Source organism: Punica granatum, chromosome 3 (assembly GCF_007655135.1).
Source record: "Punica granatum isolate Tunisia-2019 chromosome 3, ASM765513v2, whole genome shotgun sequence".
In the NCBI taxonomy this organism is placed as follows: Eukaryota; Viridiplantae; Streptophyta; class Magnoliopsida; order Myrtales; family Lythraceae; genus Punica; species Punica granatum.
In genome coordinates, this window is record NC_045129.1 from 5195849 (window position 1) to 5218502 (window position 22654).

A 22654-nucleotide genomic window follows, 5' to 3' on the forward strand; every position below is an offset into this window, starting at 1 on the left:
ATCCACGAGGCGATTCATAATCACAACACGAACTACCGTGAGGCTTTTTTCGATTCTCGCAGATGGAATAGAAGGGGCTCATTTCCAAACAATGAAAAGTTCTGGTGCCCATTTTCAATGTTTCAAAGTTCAACGGGTTGATATTGCATTTCGATTTCTTCCCCGCAACTTTTTAGTTCTTCCTTTTTCTGGCCAAAACTTTTTAGTTCGATGAACAGTCGTCGGCTCCACAGACGAATCAAATCCACTTCTTCGTCAATGGAAGCTCTTCTTCTGCAACTGCAGAGTTTCGAACCCTAGACTTCCTTTTTTTCCTTCCTCGTCTCCCCCTTCTGCTTCCCGCCAACACAGAGCTTCTGGGCAAAGTCCCCGGCTTTCCGCTCCTCGGCTTCATGCGCCTCCCATGGATTCCGTGGCATCCTCCGCGCTCGAAGAGATCTGCGCCCAAGGCTCCACCGGCCTCACCCTTTCGTCCCTCTGGCCCAAGCTAGCTCCTCAGCTCTCCTCCGCCGGCCTCGGCCTCTCGCTGGGCGTCAAGAGCTCCGTGTGGGCGAACCTCCTCAAAATCCCCGGGCTTGAGTTCCACGCTCGCAATGCGGCTCTTGCCCCGACTGATCCTTCGATTCAGTGCGTTGAGGACGCGGAGAAGATGAAGCTGAAGATTGTGGCTAGGGAGAGCTTGAGGGATAACTTCGTCGGGCTCTATGATGCTCAATCCGCCTCCGCAAACATCTCTTCGCGTCAACGACAGACCCTCGAGCGTCTTGCTGCTGCTCGGTGAGCTTTTTTCTGCCCATCCTTTTGCAAGTTTGATCCTTTCTGTGATCATTTCTGTTGCGTGGATTGCTGGCTTAGAAAAATTCCTGATTGCATGAATTAGGAAAATCAAAATGAAGTAAATATCCTTATGCTGGTAGCATAGTACAGTCTCGCAGGGCTTATATTTGACCTGGGCACATATGAAAATGGTGCTGCAATTGGTTGTTCAAGCTATCATAGTAGCTAACTTTGGCTTAATGAAAAGATTGAATTTTATCTTGCTCCACGTTGTATTGTTTCACGATTCTTGTCGCTTGCATTTGGTGTGAACAGGGAGAATGGTGTAACACAAAGTCAGCTGGGCAAGGAATTTAACATGGAAGGGAAGTACATATTTTATATTCTAAAGAACCTAGAATCTCGGGGACTTATAATGAGGCAGTCAGCAGTATTGAGGACTAAAGAGGCTTTCAGTGAAGGGGAGTCGAGGAATGGTCCATGCGTGACCACAAATGTTGTATACTTGCATCGATATGCAAAGCACTTGGGCTTGCAGCAGAAAATTGAAATTACTAAGGAAGGGCGAGCTGGGAGTTCCAGAAATGCCAGTGAGGCTCTTGCTATTGGAGGATGTCCAACTGAAGATCTTACTAAGGACATGATCGTGAAGGATTACTTACCAGCAATGCAAGCTGTTTGTGATAAACTTGAATCGGCGGAAGGCAAGGTCTGCCAGGTTTTGAATTATCAGTAAATCTTTCCTTTCAACTGCTGTTATTGTTTCATTGAGGTTATCAATCCATTACCCTTTTTTAACTGCACTTTTTGTTTATTCAAGGTTCTTGTTGTCTCAGATATCAAGCGTGATCTTGGCTATGCAGGAGCTCCTGCAGGCCACAAGGCTTGGAGAACTGTAATGCTACATATAATATATATATATATATATATATATTGTTCTTAGTTGCATATGGTTGCATTTTGTTTTACCTTTTGGTATTTCTAATGTTTCCTACATGTCATTGTCTCAGATTTGTCGCCGATTGAAGGATGCTGGTGTAGTGGAGGAACTTGAGGCTAAAGTGAATGAGAAGGTGATATTATATCATCCAAATATTCAAATCGCTCATTTGCAACTCTGTCTTGTCCTTGATATAATGAGTTATGGGTGTTAATCACTCTCATACTGAGATTACGTATATCAACTCATAACTGGAATAAGGTCTTTCATATAGTTGGGCTTTGTGTCATCATGTCATTTCTTCGCTTTAGTTTTGAAAGCTGCAAAAGTTCTGGAGGTCTTTCATATACTTGGGCTTTGTGTCATCATGTCATTTCTTCGCTTTAGTTTTGAAAGCAGCAAAAGTTCTGGCATATTCTTTAGTGGCTATGAGAGATTTACTCTATTTTATTTTAGGGATTACCCGTGGTTATATCTACTCTGTGCTTAAAAGACTGAACGTTTTGCAGGTCCACTCTTGCCTACGTCTGCTGAAGAAGTTTCCAGTTGAGACAAATGAGCCAAACCTATTTTCATCTGGAAATAATGGTAAGAATGAAGAGGTGGCGCAATTTGGGAGGAAACGTCATATCAGTGAACAAGTAATTGAACTTCCACTGGAGCATCAAGTTTTTGACATGGTCATTGCTGAAGGATCGGTTGGAGTGACCCTTAAGGAGGTCCATACTTTTCCTCTAATTTTGCAGATTTTCTCAATGTTTATACTTTATAGGGAAATATTGTTATTGCTTTTGTCTCCTACTTCTTGTGGACGGACCACCTTTATATTTTTCATCACTTAAGCAGGTATGTGAGAGACTTGGGCTTGATAACAAAAGGAACCATACTCGAGTTTTGAACATAGTCTCAAGATTTGGGATGCATCTGGCTGCTGAAAATCATGGTAAAGGTGTGGCATATCGAGTATGGGCTCCAAAGTCGTTTGGTGGAGATGCAACTAATACATTGCCCTGCAAGTCTAAGAGTGCTTATAATGAGAGTCGGGCATTAAACCTGGATGGTCATGGGAGTGATGCTCCAAATCTATTGGATTGCACTCCTTCAGTTTCCGAGGGCAAGTTGATCTCTGCTGAAAAAACGGGTGAAAGAGAGAATGATGAAGAACTTCAAAATGCAATTCTAGAAGATGGTGAGGCAGATGAGGCGCTCAACAGACAAGAGGTTCTCCCCAAGCCGGGAGTTTCTGGTGTTGGTTTAGATCTTGCCTTGGTGGTTCCATCAGATGAAAATAGTGTAACTCTATATGAAACTCCTGCTTCCCAAAAATCATCTAAATCGGGGTTGTCTCAAAGGTATCCTTGTCTATCACAGACAGCTGACGCAACCCAAAGGGAGCAAAGAATATTGGGACGGGTTCAGGTCTTTGCCTCCCTATGCTTGTCAAGCTTCTGTTTTGTTACCCCTTATTTTCCATTGTCCTCTGATGCATTTAATAAAAAATCTTTGTTTAATGCCTCTTTCGCAGGAGGAGAAATTCATTTTAAGAGCGGAGCTTTACAAGTGGCTAGTGAGTCTCGAGAAGGACAAATGCACAACAATGGATAGGAAGACCATTGATCGAATTGTAAACAAGCTTCAGAAACAAGGTCACTGCAAATGTGTTGAGATTAGTGTACCATCCTTTACAAATTGTAGCCGTAATCGTAGGACTCAAGTGATTTTGCACCCATCGGTTGAACATTTATCTCCTCCACTGCTCAGTGAAATTCATGATAGGCTGAGATCCTTCGAAATGCAGAGTCGTGGGCATGGCTCATCAAAGTCAAAGGACTGTGAATCTGTCCCCGTGTTAGAAGGTGTCCAAAGGATTCAGAGTTCTGTGGGTTCTGATGCAACATCAAATACTAAACATGAAGCTATGCGTGCTAATGGATTTGTGTTGGCAAAAATGATCCGAGCAAAGCTGCTGCATTGCTTTATTTGGGATTATCTTCATTCTTTGCCTGATAATAATTTGGACATATTGTCCAGCGCAAGCAATCCTCACAGCAGTTACTGGCTGTTTTCTCTGGAAGAAGCTATTAAAGCAATTCCAGTCGAGCTATTTCTCCAGGTTGCAGGGTCTGCTCAGAAATTTGATGATATGATGGAAAAGTGCAGGAGTGGTTTGCGATTGGTGGATCTTCCTGTAGAGCAGTATAGGATTTTGATGGACACTTTAGCCACAGCTAGACTATCATTGGTCATTGACATTTTAAGGCGGCTGAAGGTACGTTACTACTTGTTTGTATTTTTGGGATTTTACTCATTGAAATTGTCTTCAGCTCGTGCATCTATGTAGTTTATGATAAACTGTCCTATCACATTCTAGTTGTATATTTAACTGTAAGCTCTGGTTAGATGTTGCTGCAATTTTTCCTACAATTTGATTCTATGAAAATTTTCTGCCAGAGTTCCTTACATAGGCTTCTATTTTGTAGTTGATCCGACTTGTGAACAATGGACATAGAGAGGAAGGGGTCAAGGTTCCACATGCCATTCTTACACATGCAATGGAGCTAAAACCTTACATCGAGGAACCACTGTCAATGTTGGCACATTCTTTCAATTTCATTTCTCTTGATCTTCGTCCTCGGGTCAGGCATGATTTCATTTTATCTAGTAAGGAAGCTGTGGATGAATATTGGCATACACTCGAGTACTGTTATGCTACTGCTGACCCCAAAGCTGCTATACATGCATTTCCTGGATCGACAGTCCATGAGGTAAGTTACTTAAGTTTGTTCATACATCACTAAGACCCTTTATTTAGGAGTCCTAAGCTGTTTTCATTTACGAGCTCTGGTTACTCTTTACATTTTCTGCAGCTTCTTGTCTCTATTTGCAATTTTGGATGCAGCTTTTGGCATTAAACTAGTGTTTTACTTCTTCTTTTTTTTGGTTCATTTTTTCAGGTTTTCTATTTCCGATCATGGGCATCAGCTCGCGTAATGACAGCTGAGCAACGTGCAGAGCTTCTAAAGCGTGTTGTCAAGGACAGTACCAGTGAAAAACTTTCTTTTAAGGAGTGTGAGAAGATTGCCAAAGATCTCAATCTCACCTTAGAACAGGTAAGGATATCTCTTATGTCCCTAAAGGAAAGGTTGGGATTAAATGAGGTCTTGGTGACGCCAAAGCTGGTAAGGAGTTTTACCTCTGAATGCAGAGCGATGTATTTTGACTATGATGGGTTTGTTTGTGCTGCTTATCTAACAATATTTAATCTATTTGGTTAAATTGAGAAACTTCTGCAGGTCCTGTCATTTTCCTTTTAATTAAAAGCAAAGTGAATATGGGAAAAGAAGGCATTAAGAACACTTCATAAATCGCTAGCCTATATTTGCTCAACATTTCTTTGAAGTGCATCTCAGCATGTTTTCTCCTGATCTTTCTCACCATGAAGGAAAAAGGAAAATGACAAAGAAAGACCAGAGAAAAAGCAAATAGAGCATAATTTGCATTCTTGTGGGCTCAAATTTCCTTTCTGCGGTATGGTTTGATGCAGGTTCTACGGGTTTATCATGATAAACGCCAAAAACGTCTCACTCGGTTTCAAGGTACTGTTGCCGAGGAAGGGGGTCAGACACAAACATCAGCAACTCAACCTGTTTCAGCCACCAGAAAACGTAGGAGCTCATCGAAAGTGCCATCAGCAAATAATAATGTTGATCCAGTGAATGACCAGTTGAACCATGAGGATATTGTGAGATTCTCTGATGGCGCCAATCGTTTTAGAGGAGAACTTGCTGAGACAGTAGTCTCTCTGGAAGAACATGAGACAGTCCGTAATGATTTCTGTACGGAGGAACCAAGACGCAACATTGAAATGAAAGGATGTTCAAATGAGAATACAAAGCCAATAAGACAGAAGAGGTCCTCATGGACAGATGAAGCGGATAGGTAAGCTGTTTATAAAGTACTGGGTAAAGGACCGGCTTTTGGCTGCGAATAGGTAGACCACAGACAGATAGTTGATCATGTAGAAGTGGTTTATCATTTTAGAATCCCTCAAATAATATATTTAAGGATTAAATTGTGATAATATAACTAACTCACCTTGTTTTGGTTTGTAACTGAAGCTTTCCACAATTTAATTATAAAAAATGTGTAGTTAGAGGTCCGTTGGGATTTTTCTTCCTTCGTTGTATATGGAGATATAATTTATAACTGTACATATATTTGTCTATTTTTTCACTTAGTTTCTCTCTCTTTCTGCTCAAATTTGACTTTCTATTTTGGTCAGGCAAATGGTGATTCAGTATGTTAAACACCGTGCAGAGCGAGGAGCAAAATTTCAACGTGCAGGTTGGTCGTCACTTTCAGACCTTCCTGCGCCGCCAAGTGCTTGTGGCAAAAGAATAGCATGTTTAAAGAAAAATAAAGTCTTCAGGAGAGCTCTGATGAGGCTCATTAACGTAGTCAGTAAACGATATGTGAGGCACTTGCAGAAATTACACAACAAGATCGGAGATGGTATCAGACTCCTTGTGCGGAGTTCATTGACAGGAGATGGTGATAGAAGTATTCCTGTTGAGGCTCAACTTATTGAAGACGAAGAGCAGTGGGATGATTTTAGTTGTCCGAGTGTTAAGCGAGTTCTTGAGGAGGTTCTACGATGCAAGAGGATCACTAACTTAGAGGCCTCTAAAGAAATTCAATCCGACTCCGAGGAGTTCTCTAATCTGAATAAGCGCTCTGGACATTACGTATATTCTCTGCTCTTTCTCATAGTATTGTTGGGATTTAAATATTTGTTCTGTCTCTCTGCAGGCCTGTTACTCTGATACTCTTTTGTCAACTTTCTGGAAGCTGTTTAATTGTACAACAGTAGTTCTTGAAATAGTCTTATCCCATACATCACCCAGTTTTCTTATATATATATATTGTCTGATCCAGGAAAATTTAGAGTTAGCTAGGAGGAGCAATTTAGCTTTCTTTCTATTCTGGAGCATTCTACCCCTTTTCCTTCTTGATAAACATAGAAAATCAAGGGAAGCTTTGTTAGAATGCACTTGACAATGTGAACCAACACTATCTTGTTAACCTAATGTCTATATTTTTCAGAAAATGAAAATCGGAAAAGTGGAAAATTTTCTCCAACTTTTCAGATTCATTGCATGGACTGCTGGATCTATAAAATTTTGTTCATTATTCAACTGCTATCGATTGACATTATGAGTATACAATCTACTGTAACTTCTTGTATTCATCGTTATGCCCAACTAGAGCATATAAACTAGTTTATTATTCCTAGTGATGAAGTGCTATTTAAAGAAATATCATTACACATGCAGGCTTCCCAAGTTCGGCAATCTGTTTCTTCAGGCAGTCCTCATGAGGATAACTGGAAGGAACAAGATAAAGGAAATCAACAAGGCTCTCTTTCTAGATCGAAGCGCCGTCGCCTTCAGAAGAAGTTTACCAGGCTTTTCAACAAAGAATATCCAGTCAATAGACATATATACGAATCTTTGGCCGTCTCTAATGCTGTAGAGCTATTTAAGCTCATCTTTCTGAACACCTCATCAGCACCTGGAATGTCAAATATCTTGGCAGAATCTTTGAGGCATTATTCGGAGCATGATCTGTTTGCAGCTTTTAGATACCTCAGGGAGAGGAAGATCCTGGTAAATGCTGCTTCTATCTGTAAGCTTGACTTACATGACAAATGTCTTAGATTGGTAGAAGACTCCATGTTTGTTTGATCGTGCATTTTTCTGCTTTGCATATTATGTAGTTACCCAAAAGCTAGAAAAGTTAATATCTCCGTTACCATATATGATCCCCCTTTGGTGGTGCCACCTATCAAGTTCTAAATGAAAGCATACCTGTTTTTCTCTCTAAGGCCTGTGGTGAATGCTTAGGTAGAGCTCAACTATTTCATGTAGTTTCTGTTTTAATTAGTTGCTTCTAATTGCTGGTAAAGTATAGGAAGATAATTATGTCATTCTTAATCTCGAGGGATCCGGAAATGCCTGCAACTGAAGATCATAACCATCAGAGACTTTAATATATCACTTATGTATTTGATTAATGCCTGCCTTTCTGCCTCTGTATCTAGAACTGACTATCATTGTTGCGCTTTTCTTCCATTAGTATGCGTCTACGTCTTCTAACTTTTTCTCTCTGGGCAGATTGGGGGCACTGGGAATATGCAATATGAACTTCCTCTAAATTTCATTCAGAACATGTCAAGATCCATGTTTCCTGCCAATACCGGAAGAAGAATTTCTCGCTGTTCCAGATGGCTTCATGAGAGGGAAAAGGATCTTAATGAAGGGGAGATTGCTCTTGCTGGTGATTTACAGTGTGGGGATGTTGTTCATTTATTTTCTCTAGTATCTCATGGCGAAATATCTATTTTTCCACTCTTACCTGAGGAAGGTGTTGGAGAAGCCGAGGACCCGAGGAACTCCAAACGTCGTAGAGCTGTTGATGAATCACCTGACAGTAGTAGGACTAAAAAGTCAAAATATGTAGCAGATGATGTTTCTGCTCGCAGGGACAAAGGGTTTCCAGGCATCATGGTCTGTGCTCGTCGCGAGGCAATTGAAAGAGCAAAAGTCGTGGAATTATCATCAAGAAACGCAGAGTTTGATCCTCACGAAGTGATTTTGGATCCTCCTCTTAATGAGTTGGATACTGGTGTGGAGCAGGGAGAAAGTGATTCCACTCCCGATAGGCACATAAGAGAGATTCTTAGATCGCCCGATCTGTGTAATAGTACAATAAATGCTGTGGAATCACCTTGGGATGCTATGGCATGTTATGCAGAGAAAGTAATGCTGATGCCTTCTGACCCTGAATCCCGAAGATTCTTATGTCCCGAAGTCTTCAAAAACATGTATGGTGCAATTCAGAGAGCTGGTGACCAAGGTTTGAGCATGGAAGAAGTCTCACAAATTGCTCACAAGCCTGGTATGAATGCTTTTTCTGTTTGGTACTGTATGTAACGGTACATCAACATGCTGGCAAATAATGATAAATTGTTTCCACTTTTTGAACCGGTTTGTATGTACTTTCTCAGGAGAAAAAGCTCTTAAGCTTCTCATAGATGTGCTCCAATCCTTTGGGAGGGTTGTTAAGGTTAGTTTTCTCCTAACCTTAAATGGCAAACTAATGCTGTATACGACCTAATGTAATGAATCTTCTTTCTTCTCAAAATACAGGTTAATGCCTTTGATGCTGTTCGTGTAGTCGATGCTCTATATCGTCCCAAGTACTTCTTGAGCTTGCTCCCTGATACTTGTCAAGATCAAGGGCAGCAATCATCAATTGAGTCAAGAGGAGGAAGCAGTGAAGGCCATTCAATTCATGAACCCAATCACGATCATTCTGATGATAAAGCCAAGCAGGATACTCCCGTTGATACTGATCAAATGCATAAAGTCACCTTGCTTAATCTTCCCGAGGAGACAGATGGGACCCTCAGTGAAGTTCAAAACACAAGTGTGTCTGGAAGCTCTTCTTATCACAACAATGTGAATCCCCCAGAAAGCAACATTGATCTGGAAATTAAGAAATTTTCTTTGAGTGAGTTCTGTGTTCCCATAGTTCCTTGGATGAATGGTGATGGAACGATCAACAGAGTTGTCTACAAAGGACTTCTACGGCGAGTCCTCGGTATCGTGATGCTGAATCCTGGAATATTAGAGGTAAATAAATTCTCAATTCAACGTGCCTTCACTTCAGATTGAAATTACTGTTGTGCTAGGTGTTATTCTGTGCACAGATTCTCTTTAGGGTTATCCCGTTGGTATTAGGAAACTCAATCTGTTATCTCAATATCATTAGCAGAAAATTTAGTCCACTTATACGAGGTTCTAAACTGGTGATTAAGCCTCTTCACTATAAAAGCTGGTTGTTTCCCGAATAGTATCTCTTTATAGAAGTCTCACTTTATCATTTCTGCAGGATAATATAATCCAACAGTTGGATGTTCTGAACCCCCAGGTACGCATTAGATGATTTGTATTAGCTAGGCAATCGATGATTCAACGCTTGTACTTTACAGTTCGGTCTAAATTGTCGCTGATAAATCTTGTGCAGAGCTGTAGAACATTGCTGGAGTCCATGATACTGGAAAAGCACTTGATTGTAAGGAAGATGCGTCAGACTGCGGGCAGTGCGCCACCTTCTATGCTGCAATCTGTGCTCAGGAGTGGCTCTAAAGAATCGAAATCAATCTTCCGGGAGCATTTCTTTGCCAATTCCATGAGCGCATATCTACTATAACAAGCGCGGGGACTTTTGCCAATCCCATGAAATCAACCCTAAGCCTGATGAGCAACTGCACAAGAAACATGCTGGAGCGCGGCATTCCATCGGATATTCGGAGATACTTGAGCTCCAACCTATTCTGTTTGGATCGATGCAATCTCAGCTATTCGGTCAAATTGGATCCGCGGCCATTAACAGTCGTCTGGTAAAGTCGAGGGAAAGGAATGAGGACCGCATGTGGATATCTCTAGGAATTTGCCAAGTCCATAAGATCTTGGGCCAATTCACGGGGCCCAAATGATCTTATGGGTCCTTTTTAAGCTATGCTCCGATTTTTATGTACCTTGGAACTGTGTGAAGAGCTCGTTTGTTCCATAAGTTCAAATTCCTAGAGGAAACAAGGGAACCGATCTGCCGATAAAAGAAATCAATAGCATATCCTAAAGGATTTCCGGTTTTCATTTATATGGGATTCTCCTTTCCAAGCTTATTGTATTTATTATTTAACTATGCTCGATGTAACTTAGTCTATGATAAATGCCGAGAATATCCACTTGTATAGTTTAAAAGTGAGAATCCATGCTGCTGGTTCTGCCTCTTTAGCATTTGGACTGCTTGTTATGCGGATCAAAAAGGTTCCCGACAGTCGCATAGACATCTAACGGGCATATCGAGAACTCCCCATGCTGGGCTTATCGATTGATGTGCTTGCAGATGCACCGAGGACCTCCGCCCTCAAACATCTTTTACATGTGCTTATTAGAGACTCATTAATTCTTATTTCTATGTGCGATGTCAGAGTACATACTTATCTCTTGGGAACGTTAGGTTAATCCATAGGCAGATGATAATGCTATATAATCCATCAGTGATGGAATCCACTGGAAAGGACAGAGACCTCGAAAAGGGCATGTGCGGTTATGGCATTACTGATTTAGTTAATTAAGTCGCCTCATATTTATTCCATTTTTTGCAGGCCTGAAATAATTTATTCATAATTAGACGCCTACCCTTTTGAGCCCAAAAAAAAAAATGAAGTCAATTACAAAAAAATCAGTATGTGATTGGCTTATCAATTATCAATTAAGTATACGATAATGCCGCGTATCAATTAAGTATACGATAATGCCGCGTAATCAGGTGGATGTGATGCAAATACTTTTACATTAATATTTTGGGAACTGGATGTATATTCATAATCATGCTTAGCTACATACATTGTACACTTCTTAATAATCTTCATCGGATCGAATTAAGCAAATCCCGATAATAACATCGTTTAGATAAACTGCCAATAGTTCTGTGGTGCATCTCAATATGGTTCAATCTACCTTTCACCTTCGAAACCGCTACCAAGGAACAAATCATCTTGGACTAGCATCACATGGGAAACTTGATAAGCCCACTCCTTACCAACTGATACCCACGCTAAGAACCGTCATATCAATCGACATATAGCACCAGGAGCACGAGCGACCTGATTTATTACCCAAAATAAAATACACATACATATAGACAAATTTTGGTACTTCGATTTTCCCTCCCAATAAAGCTAAAAGCAACCAAGACTTTGCCTTTACCGGCAAGGAATCCATTTGAGTGATAACTACTACATTGTCTAGGCAATTTGGGCCAATTTCGAGGCGAACAGCATAAAGAGAAAACCGAAATCACAGAACATTTCGAACGTATAGGAAATCGTAAAATATACCGATAAGTGGTTTGCAGATTGGTCACTGAGTATCATTTACATGCCTTTCTTTGATTTGATCTATTAGTTTTGGTTCTTCATGAACACTGCTTCGGTGTTGGACATGTAGCCTTATTCTGGTCGACTCAAGAATCGAACCCGAAACATCTTGGTTATCTTGGTTATAGGCGAGAGCGTGTGCTGCTATATCACACCTCCTTTCTAGATATGTAACCTTATTATACATTGAAGAAAAAACAAACTAAAATAGCCATTAGTGCAATCCACTACTCTTCTCCTGGAATTTACACAACAGGAGAAAAATTTTGCAATTCAACTGAAACAAACAGATTGATCAAATCAAACTTTGGCCCCTAACTTCCACAGTGAACAGAAGGAGACAGGCTGCCCCTTCCACCACAGGCTCACATAGCCATCTTTCTCCTCCACTCTCATCTCCCAGTTGCTGTCGTGCTTCCTCAGCAGGGCACGGGCCCCATCGATCACGTCATCCCTGAAAGCCTCTTCTGAGAACCCGGCCTCTCGCATCCTCTCGCACCACTTGTCCTTCCCCTCATTCATCTCGGCCTTACTGAACAGAGCCTTCGCAGCTTCGCCTTCCATCATCCTCCTCTCGTTGCTCTCTCGGCTCTTGTAGGTGGCACTTGCCGAGTCCAGGAACCGCCAAAGGTACTCGACCTTCCTGGAGAAACTGGTTGCAAAGTCCGCACAGTTGGCACAGCTGCACTCTGCATTGTTCTCGCTCAGGATCACTCCCTTCGGCTCTAGATTCCTGATGGCCTTTAGGAAGCTGGATCTCTCGTCGGGTATGTTGTGGTCGAGGTGATGGAGCCTGAACTGGGCGCAGACGATTAGTGTTTCTCCTGGAATCGTGCTGATGGCATTAGAGTCCAACTTCTGGATTGGATGATTGTCGAGCCGGTTTATCTGTAGGTTGATGTTAATTTTCTTGGCGAAATCTAGTAGGAGCAAGGAATAGTCATACCCAGGTGGGCCAAGGGAGAAGGGCGTTCCAGTATCACTTTCTGTGCTCGCAGAGATGATTGTCAGACGAACTAGCGGTGGAGGCCCTCCTGGACTCCGGCTTAAACCATCGAGCAGAGTCGGCCACTGTGCCCCATGAGAAACTCCAAGGTCGACAATGTGAAGATTGCTCGACTTGTCAGGTACTTCACCTAGCACCTGGAGAATAGAAGAGTTGGCTATGTTGCTCGGTAATGCAAACCATGGGCTGTGATCATTGAAATTGAGGAGAGATTTCCGGAAGAAGCGGGGTTCAGAGGATGCAAACGTGACTGGAGACACCGAGGTGGACGTGATGGACATGGAGGAGGAGAGATGATAGGTCAGAGCCCGAAGGCCATGAGAGGCGAGTCGATGGTTAGGATCACCAGACGGGGAGGCGAGCTCGTGGAGGACATACAGAAGGTGTTGGATCCTTGACCCATTCCCGGCTGTTATGGCGGAGGCGCAGGGGTTAAGCAACTGCTCCGCCCACCTCCCATCTTTACCATTAGCATTATTGCAGTCACGTCCAGCAGGTTTCCCGGAACCCTTTTTACCGGTTGATAATTTCTTAGCAGGCATGGCCTTTCCCTGTCCTGCAGCATCCGCCTCGTTGATCTGCTGGCTCTGGCTTTTAGACAGATTCTGACCCAGAGATGGCCTTGGCATCGGTTCTTCCGGTGATTTCCTCTTGAGCCTCTGACCAGGGCTCGTGGGATTTAAGCACACGGTACTAGCGGTAGTCGTCGTCGAGGCCGTGGCAGTGGGGATAGTGTTGGAAGCGGTGTTATTAGAGCAAGTATAGAGCACATCCTGGTTGATCTCTTGATTCGGTTCCCACCATTGATAATCGTCGGAGTTGTAAGGATCGTCCAGGAAGGTTGGGAAGAACGAGACCGATCCTTCAAGCCAGTCGAGGATGTGATCCGTCATTGGGTTCGGCTCGGCTTCTCCAAGCGTCATTTTGCAATGAGAAGATATGAGCTGATAAAAGAGGGAAAGAGGGATTGTGTTTTAAGGTTGTGTATGTGTCTGATCAGTCATTGACTAAAGAGGGAAGATTGGAAATTTACTAAGAACTCTTTTAAACAAATAAAAGATAAAAAACTAACCTCCCAAAAAAAAAAAAGAAGATATTTATTGGGAGTGATGTATTTTGGGAAAGGGCCGGTGGACAGCATATTTCTAATTGTTGGTGTGCTGTTTCCTTGGACATTGTGATGGCCCCATTCGATTGAAACCTAAAGCCAATGAACATCGCGGAAACTTATCGCATAGATCGAACCAAATAAAGGTTAACTAAATCATTATGCGCAAAGTACATACTCATATTCATTCATGATATGATCATAGAAAACAAGAGATATTCAATATAGACTCCGTGACCACTGGTGATCCTCATACCATCTACTGTTAGTACGTTGTGTATTATATAGTAACTTTCCCGTATGAATACAACCAGATCGGTTGAACATATTAGGCGGGTCATTCAACGTGAGACACATCGCATATTCTGCAGAAGACGTGTTAAACCTATGCGTATCGGAAACTGTGATGATCGACCGTGTTTGTGTTCATCGTTTTAGCTATAGATAGATGAGCAATATGCTAGTAGAAACTTTTCATGGAGGAGGCAGGAAGCATTGTCTCTTCTTTGTTCTTGTATCTAACTTATTGTGTTTGGACGGTTGTGGTAGTTGAAATCTACAAACGACCATTGAAGGCAAGAAAGTTCAACAAAGCAAAAGTCAGACAAAAATAGAAAAACCAAGGTAATACGATATAAATTTACCAGCAATCAATCACTGATAAAAATTCTGACATTGGATGCGTTTTTTTTTTTTACTGCTACATCCAAACTTCACGTATTTTTTTAATATACTATGATCGATACGTCTAATTAAATTGAGGCAATGTAATAATTTTTTAATATCGTAGATAGGGATGGGTTGGATTTGAATTGTCAACGAGCCGGCCGAGCTCTCAATTTTATGTCTTTTTTTTTTTTCCATGGGGGGTGCTCTCTTGTTGTCCTCTTATGCTATTTGGATTTATGTGCAAAGTAAATCATAGTTTAATTTCAAGAGGTCTTTTTCAAATCAAATGTTTATCTTTTATGTTGTTGTTAGTGTAGTCAGCACTTGGACATGTGCCCAAAGGTCTTAATGTTATCAATTATCGGTCATTAATTTTATGTTGGCCAAGAACTTTTCCCTAAATCTGGTGTCTTTGATGTTCAATGATTGAGGTATCTGAACCTCTTCCGGTACCGGGCAAATGTTCCAACACCCGCATGGCAGCTCATACTCAGATAGCTCTAATACTGCACGGTTAATGGATCAGGCTTAATCAAGACTGTCGATTCTGAACCATACAAAGGACTTATCTAGGCAGCACTGAAAGAGTTCGACTGTTAAAACTCAGTAAAACAACAGCAGTTCGGTCACCAAATCCACTCCCAGCACAATGACGGAGATATGGACTATGATGTACTGTTGTATTCATCATTCAGAGGAACAGATTTTGAATTTCGAGAGTGAGCTGCATCTGGTCGATGGATATGAACTCCATGAATCTCCAAACACAGATACTAAGTTATTATCTCAAAGGCATTTGCTAAGATCCTGAGTTATTCGTTAACTTGTACATTTTACTGGTTGTAATCTGCACAGTCAATTGACTGAGTTAATCCTACTCTAGACTTTTAGCTGCCTGATATTATAGGAATAGATTCAGTGACTGCCTTGAACGCGGTTTAAGGTTATGACGTGAATTACATGATCGAACAGTCAAAAATCAAATTTGCATTTGAAGTACATAGCGGAGTAATGGAAGAAACTGTAAGAATTCTGCGAGAACTAAACTCAGCTCTCTCAAGGTTGAATATAGCACACGAGAAGCCTGTTCTTGATTGTAATCCTCATGCTGGAAACTCATGGAAAATTGGGTCGTCAATGCTTCTCCCTGCGAGGTCACCGGGCATTCTTTCGGGAATTTTTATGATAACCTTCCGCCCCTGAAACTGCTCTGTGATACCCAAATGTGCCATTAGAAGCCCGACATGGGTCAGCAACTCCCCGCCCCACCTAAGCTGCTGCGCATGCGCTTCCCACTCGCACTGTCCTGCTCCATATATCAGAATCTCGACCCACACTTCACAGACCATCTCCCACAGCTGCTCCTTGCTCCACCCAAGCTCGTTAACGAGAGCCTTCAGTCCCCCAGCTAGCCTGAGTGCATCAAGTATCACCAACCCACTCGTTTTCATTTGCAGGGAATGCAAACTTGGCTTATATTCCCGAAGCAACAGCACACGGGCTTCTGCAGCGTCGGTCTTGAAACATTTGCTGCGGAAGAAACCTGTTACTTGCGCATAAGTTTCTTCAATGTACTTGTTGTTACCAATCCATTTGGGCAGCAAGAGCGGGCACGAGACTTGAATGTGGAACATGTAATTTGCTAACAATCTGCTTGCTTCGCAGTTCGTGTTGCCGCTTTCCTTGAGGTCCGAGTAGTAGCAGAGATCGGTGGCAATGTGCCAGAGGAGAAGCTCACGCTCAAATTCTGTGCTAATTGTGCACCACTGGAGCTCATTAAGGATGTTTCTCCTTCGAAGTGCATAATCACCTCTCTCTGAAAGCAGGTCCTTCACAACTCTAAGATCGAAGCCTGACTCAACGCACCTCCTGTGCTTCTCCATAAGTTGCTGAAAAATTAAGTCCTTCATGTCGGTACTGACACCTTCCCAAGTCGTGACCCACAGTGTTTTCAGCATGAAATGGTACCCGGAGGGCTCATCCTCAACGAACTTCACCAAATTATCCCTTGCACAATAAGTTATAAGATTGAGCTGTCCCACGTTGTCTGACCACCTCTTGTTGTAGAATGAAAATACCCGAGAGGAGGATATCGACCGGAACATGAAACTGGTACATGGTTTCCCCATTCTTGTTAACCAAAGCATCGTCCAATCGGAAAATATAGCCATAAATAATGCATAAACCTCCAAAGAAATGGCCCCCACAAGCAGTAATTGAGTTATGATCACATCAATGCGGGAGAAAGAATTCTTATCAACGATGGATGAGAATAATATCAACGAGCACAAGGAAAAAACGAAGCTAATGAAGCGGAGGAGAAGACCAACAGGAGAGTAAACAATCCCCCCTTTTGTGTAGAGAGTATCGTACATAAATCCAAGCTCAATCTCTACCGCTGTGAAGGCTTCTGTCGCTGACTTCTTGTTTATGATAGCAAAGCTATGCTCAGCTTCATCGGAAGTAAGGATCACGCCTGTGAAGAGATGCTTGAACATGAGGAAAAGGTAATACGCTTCATGAAGGTACTTGGCATCAGGACTGATGGAGTCAATCCCAAACTGGGTCGGAGATAACAATGCAGGAACTTTGAAGTTATCGGAACTTGCTGATCTCAAAGCCCAGGTCCTCTCTCCATACTTGATTGTGCCAGCAACAAACATCGGAATGGTTAAGAACGTGAGAGCGCTGCCACTCCAGGTCGTTAGGAAAATGTAAAGAGTTGCCCCTACTTGAGTGATGAGGCCAAGCAAGTGCCTCGACCACAGTTGATTGTCTTCTGTGGAGTATGCTGTGATTGTGTCGGGGCCTCCGAGGTGTAAGAGAAGGAACGGAGCCCAAAAGGCCAAGAGCACTGTTTCCGCTTTTGGAGAATCATCTCCGAGGGTGCTGGAGATATTTCCAAGCGAGAGATTTGCAAAGGAGTCAGCTGTTAAGTATGCCATCCAGACGAGAAAGGACACCGAGATTGCCCTTGTGCACTTCCTTCTGGAACCGAAGGCTATCAGGATGATCTGTAAAGAGAGGCTGAGTAAGACCAGCACGCGGAGCTGCCATTTGCTCCACAAGTTCTTGACATTCTCTGGGAAAATCTCGATGGCCCTTCTCGTTGCAAGGAGGATCAGAGTGCTAGCAACTGCTGGAAAACATCATTTGACAAAGAGAGTGAATTCGTGGAAGCATAATCAGTAATCACTGGCATTTTGAGGTAAAAAGGAAATTTTATTTCGAATTGAATGCAAAGAAACATGTTTTCAAGACAGGGAAGATACCAATCGACATTGTTCAACTGCGTACGTAACACTAACACCTCTTGTTGAGTTGGAGCATTTGGTAGTTTGGGCTCACAGTTACCTGCGACCTTACCGGACTGAATGATTCCTGAAAAATTTTTAATAGAGCAAGCATTGACATGTCATACGGAGGATCTCCAACTTCTTGTTGAGCAGAAAAGGCATTTGCAAGTAATAGCCAAAAGCAGCGACGTGATTGGAAAATAATAGATCACAAGATCGTAAGCACAGCCTCTTTTTCCGTTAGAAGTCGGTGCAGGGGAACAGCAATTTCTACTTCATTATACCTAAAGCAACACATGCTAGAAGAGCCTTAGATGATGTAAGTTACTCTTCCTCGGTTTCACGTAGAACTCCAGAATGTCTGAATTTCCAACATGAATAATGGAGCAAAAAAGTCCTGACAAGGATATTAGCAGTATGCGCTTGTAAAGCTGTCCTATGACGCCTCAAGCACGCAAAAGATCACATACTACTTCCCCCTAAAACATGATTAAAATTCCCAGACTAAGCTGAAGTGAACGTTTATGGACAAAAAATGGACCGAGGATAAAAAGGACCTGTTCTGCAACACTAAAAGGTGCAAAATGGGGACAGGACAAGTTGATGATCTGTCAACTGATGTCACCTTCACAATGAGTGGCAACGTAAACAATTCTCAGCAGATAAGTGAAGCGTACATGGGAACACCGATCTCAGTAAGCTGCTGCAGTTTCGACCCCTCCGGACGTAGTCGTCAGCGAAGAATGAAATTCTTTGGGTGGGAAAGTAAAGATATATCATCTCTGTGACTTTAGGGAGGTAGCGGTAGCAAGCAACGTCTGGATACCTTTAAAAAGCCTAAATAAATCTCTGCCCCTGGAAAAGACAAAATTCACAATTTGGTCCCTAAAAGATACACCTCGCTACAAATTGGTCCTTCCGTTTGTAACGTTAGCTCAATTTGTTTCTTCTGTTCTGTCAATGTTTTATCCAGTCCTTAACAGAAAAAAACTTACATGGCCCGTTATATGCTGACCTGACCTGACCTGTCTAGAGCCATGCTGCCTATAAGACATGACGACCCTTTCGACCCTTGATTAGTGACTTTTTCGACGCCTCGAATACCGAACCCTTGCCCTATTCTGAACTTCAACCTCCTCGTGACTGGGAGAGCTCAGAGCTACAACACCACCTCCTCCTCCTATTTTTATTATTATTCTTCTTCTTCTTCTTCTTCTTCTTCTTCTTCTTCTTCTTCATTTTCGATTGCGAGGGTCAGGTGGCTCCTGGGTCTCAACGGAAGGAGCAAGAAGATGGCGGGCTTGCCGAACATAATGAAGGCTGGCGACCCGATTTCTGAACGAGCCTGCCCTAAAAGTTTACCCGTCGGAAATTGGGTCGAAAAGGATTCAAAATATATATGGTGGCTGTCATGCGTAGAGCTCCCAAAGTTGGCCTCGCCGTTCCTGAGAGGTGAAGATGGAGGCCATTGTTGATCTGAACCCCCGTAAAAGAAAATGGAAAACTAGTAAAGAGAGAGACAGAGAGATGGGGAGAGAGAGTGGACCTGAAGAGAAATGTTGTATGAGTTTTGCAGCTTCCAACCTATCAACCCAACCTCACCAGCCTTTAGAAGCTCGACCTCCGCCGAGACGACTCTTCCTGCAACGAGCTCCCTAGAGGGGGGAGAGTGGGTGCAGGGGTACTCCAGTGTGATCTGCCCCTTCAAAATAAATAAATAAATATATATATATATATATATTCGAAAAGTAATTATTTTATTTTTTATTTGAAAAGAAATTAATAAGTTACCTAAAACGAAGTGGTTTTAGGGGATTTATTGTTGTCGTGACTTTTAACGGGCTAGGTCAGCAGATAACAAGCCAAATCAGCAATTTCCATTAGAGACTGGATGAAAACTTGGACTGAAGGATCAAATTATTCTGACATTTCAGACGGAGGGACCAATTAATATACTAAAAATCTTTCAGGGACCAATTTGTAGCAAGGTGTTTCTTTTAGGGACCAAATTGTGAATTTAGTCCCCTGGAAAAGGTTTCTGGCATACCTTGCCTCCGGCAGAAGCTATATATGGAGGAAAATGATGCCATTGGTTTCTTTAGTATTATATCTAAGATGAATTGATGATGATTGGTGTCGGTGGAGTGTCCTTCAGGAACAAATATATTCACCAGAAGAAAGGAATCAAATTGCATATCATTAAAATCGTTTTAAAGGCTTACGAGTCAATATTCGCGGTTATAGCTGTGTTTAAGATGCTAGACAATGAAGATTATAAAACTTGAAAATTAGGACATAGATTGAATAATCATTTGCCAACTTCTCTTATAAGTATTCGTAATCCGAATTCAACCCAGTGGGGGTCCCCTCAATTAGAACCTCATGCATTACAATTTACAGCTGCTCATTCCTTTTCTTGTTTTGCTCTTTGTTATTATTGGCACAAGAGACACCATTCAGATGTCCTTGTTCATTATCTATTTCTATGAATGAGGAACTCTCGTTATGATTATGAATTAATCTTGTACTTTCTCGACCGGCTCATGAAAATTATCATTATTATTTATCAAAAGGTTCATGCATATACCCCTAGTGCTCAGAAACACAAGCGCAGAGGATTCACGATCAGACCGAGGGCCTCACTCGAAAGAACGGGTAAGTGATATCACCGCCCAGCCCAGCCCATCAACCACTAGATATGGCCGAAATTCCAGCCTTAGGAGAGCTGAACCAAGAGCCTCATAGTATTCAATTGATTGTTATGCATGCTTATTCCATTTAAATCGAACCGGATTGATAAGTTAGGTTTTTAATATAGTCGACCAGAGAAGGACTATCGGGTTACCGCGAAGGAACGTCTTGTAGTGGGGTGCCTGACATGAAAATCTCGTTGAAGAGGTTTACTATAATATCTATATTACCATCAAAATCGAAAGCAGAATGAATGGAAACTTGAATGCAGCCATAGTGACACTTTATCCTTTTCTAGAGCCATATGGTCGTAAATTCAATTTCCATGGTAAAGTTTTCTACGCCTCTTCATTACTCCTTTCCTGTCAGTTGTCGGGAAATTTCTTCTATTTCTCTAATGACAGGACAAATCCAACTCTCCGCAATTTGAGAATCTTCTTTATTAAAACAAAATAAAAGACATTGACGAAGACTAGGAAGAATATTTGAAGTGGAATCCAAGATGGCGATGACGATGATGATGATGATTAAGATGACGAAGACGATGATGATGATGATGACGACGATGATTATGATTAGTTACAGATGTTTGTATGGTCGATAAAACTAGGAAAAAGGGAAAAAAAACAAAAACAAAAACAAAAACAAAAAAGCAACGCACGTTATCAAATTTTTTAGCCGACTATTAAAAAAGCATTAGCAGAGCCTTGCAATGCGCGTTTCTTTTGTGGACAATTTTCTGAAGTGTTTAATAGAAAAGCATCAGCCGAGGTAATTCTCTGTAGTTTGATGCTCCGGAAAGGTAAGTTTAGATAATAATAGGGGTTATTTGCTAAACGTCCCATTAAATTAAAGTAAAACTTGAAATTATGTCAGTAGAGAGATTTTATGTTCAATTCTTATTTTGAACTTAAAAAATCAAAACTCTTGATTTCAGGCGAGTTCACGTGTCACTAACACTACTATACCCTCCTCCTCAAACTCCCATGATTTTGCTGGACAAAAAAGATTATGCAAGCGTGCAAGACAGGTCATCCGATGCATAAACAAGCAATGGGGATTTGGGTGCATTAAATCAAATCGGATTGATAAGTTAGGTTTTTAATAAAGTCAACCCGACAAGACTTATCGGGTCACTGTGAAGGAACGTCTTTTAGCGGGAAGCACATCAAGATTTTATTATTGTCTTTATGTTTCACGAGAACGTACATATATTTATTTCTATATAAGGCTTATCTACCCGATAAGGATCGATTTTAAGCGAACCCACCCAATAAGCCTTAATGAGTCGGGCTGTGATACCTTGATTTTTTAACGGTTTGACTGTCAAAGATTGAGGATTTTATTGTATTTTATTACTTTCTATGCATATTTGTTTTAGTTAGATCGAATCGGACCGATAAGTCATGTTTTTTATGGAGTCGACTTGATAAGTCTTATCTGGTCACAATAGTGTCAGTTCGTGAATGAACATCTTTTAGCAGAGAGTGCTCTAAGATTTTATTATTTTATTTATATCTCACTCCAACGTACATATATTTTTTTTCATTTAAATCTTGTTGAACCTTGCTCCTTGCTAAAAGACATTTATTGACGAACCTACCTGATAGTGATTCGATAAACCTTATCAGGTTGACTCTATTAAAAAAATTACTTATCGGTGCAATTCAATTTAAATGAAACAAATATGCATAAAAATAATAAAATACAAGAAATCTTCAATCTTTAATAGACAAACCATTAGAAACTCGAAGCATGACAAACCGAACCGTTAGTGACCCGTTAAGGCTTATTGGGTCGCTTAAACTAAGTCCTTATGAAAAAATATATATACGTTGTAGTGAAATATAATGAAAATAACAAAATCTTGATGGGCTTCCTGCTAAAAGATGTTCCTTAATGAACTGACCTGATAAGCCTTATTGGGTTGAGTCCATTAAAAACATGAATTATTAGTCCAGTTCAATTTAATTGAAACAAATATGCATAAAAGGTAATAAAATACATTAAAATCTTCGATCTTTGACAGTCGAACCGTTTAAAAATTGACACAAAACGAACTGACTTATATATATGATAGCCGGTCCGTTAAGGCTTATTGGGTCAGCTCTCTTAAAATCAATCCCTATTGGATCGATATGCCTTTAATGAAAATATA

The 22654-nt window shown here is 41.4% G+C and overlaps 3 protein-coding genes across 12 annotated transcripts; 1 reads left to right on the forward strand and 2 right to left on the reverse strand.

Moving 5' to 3' along the window:
• The first annotated feature begins 250 nt into the window (after window positions 1-250).
• LOC116198940 lies at window positions 251-10466 on the forward strand. Of its 3 annotated transcripts, none has more exons than XM_031529215.1 (17): window positions 261-777; window positions 1093-1495; window positions 1598-1672; window positions 1788-1850; window positions 2227-2436; window positions 2564-3136; window positions 3243-3986; window positions 4198-4482; window positions 4672-4827; window positions 5262-5656; window positions 6000-6462; window positions 7051-7383; window positions 7891-8674; window positions 8784-8842; window positions 8926-9411; window positions 9671-9709; window positions 9806-10466. In XM_031529215.1, the coding sequence occupies exons 1-17, from the start codon at window positions 404-406 to the stop codon at window positions 9989-9991; spliced, it is 5628 nt and encodes a 1875-aa protein (XP_031385075.1). In that variant the 5' UTR covers window positions 261-403; the 3' UTR covers window positions 9992-10466. The 3 variants fall into 3 exon arrangements, 2 of the variants coding, with proteins under 2 accessions (XP_031385075.1, XP_031385076.1); XM_031529216.1 differs by having other exon boundaries at window positions 1093-1486; XR_004155439.1 differs by lacking the exons at window positions 7891-8674; window positions 8784-8842; window positions 8926-9411; window positions 9671-9709; window positions 9806-10466 and having other exon boundaries at window positions 251-777; window positions 6035-6462; window positions 7051-7119.
• A 1419-nt stretch (window positions 10467-11885) lies between these two features.
• On the reverse strand, window positions 11886-13750 carry LOC116198662 (protein NODULATION SIGNALING PATHWAY 1). The gene has a single exon (XM_031528866.1). It carries the CDS (start codon window positions 13653-13655, stop codon window positions 12027-12029), a length of 1629 nt encoding a protein of 542 aa, XP_031384726.1. The 5' UTR covers window positions 13656-13750; the 3' UTR covers window positions 11886-12026.
• A 1682-nt stretch (window positions 13751-15432) lies between these two features.
• LOC116201942 lies at window positions 15433-19519 on the reverse strand. 8 transcript variants are annotated; one of them, XM_031533423.1, is made up of 4 exons: window positions 19352-19519; window positions 18483-19250; window positions 17782-17890; window positions 15433-17645 (listed from the first exon to the last, which is right to left on the reverse strand). In XM_031533423.1, exons 3-4 carry the CDS (start codon window positions 17789-17791, stop codon window positions 15613-15615), a joined length of 2043 nt encoding a protein of 680 aa, XP_031389283.1. In that variant the 5' UTR covers window positions 17792-17890; window positions 18483-19250; window positions 19352-19519; the 3' UTR covers window positions 15433-15612. The 8 variants fall into 8 exon arrangements, with proteins under 8 accessions (XP_031389283.1, XP_031389284.1, XP_031389282.1 ...); XM_031533424.1 differs by having other exon boundaries at window positions 18431-19250; XM_031533422.1 differs by having other exon boundaries at window positions 15433-17648; window positions 17782-18660; window positions 18821-19250; window positions 19352-19518.
• Window positions 19520-22654: the final 3135 nt, after the last annotated feature.

What these genes read in the sequence shown, in the direction of transcription:
- LOC116198940 (XM_031529215.1), top strand. Translation starts at nt 404, where the DNA reads ATGGATTCCGTGGCATCCTCCGCGCTCGAAGAGATCTGCGCCCAAGGC. An exon ending in GAGCGTCTTGCTGCTGCTCG is followed by an intron (nt 778 to 1,092) that starts GTGAGCTTTTTT and finishes TGGTGTGAACAG; the next exon opens with GGAGAATGGTGTAACACAAA. An exon ending in TTGGAGTGACCCTTAAGGAG is followed by an intron (nt 2,437 to 2,563) that starts GTCCATACTTTT and finishes TCACTTAAGCAG; the next exon opens with GTATGTGAGAGACTTGGGCT.
- LOC116198662 (XM_031528866.1), bottom strand. Translation starts at nt 13,655, where the DNA reads ATGACGCTTGGAGAAGCCGAGCCGAACCCAATGACGGATCACATCCTC.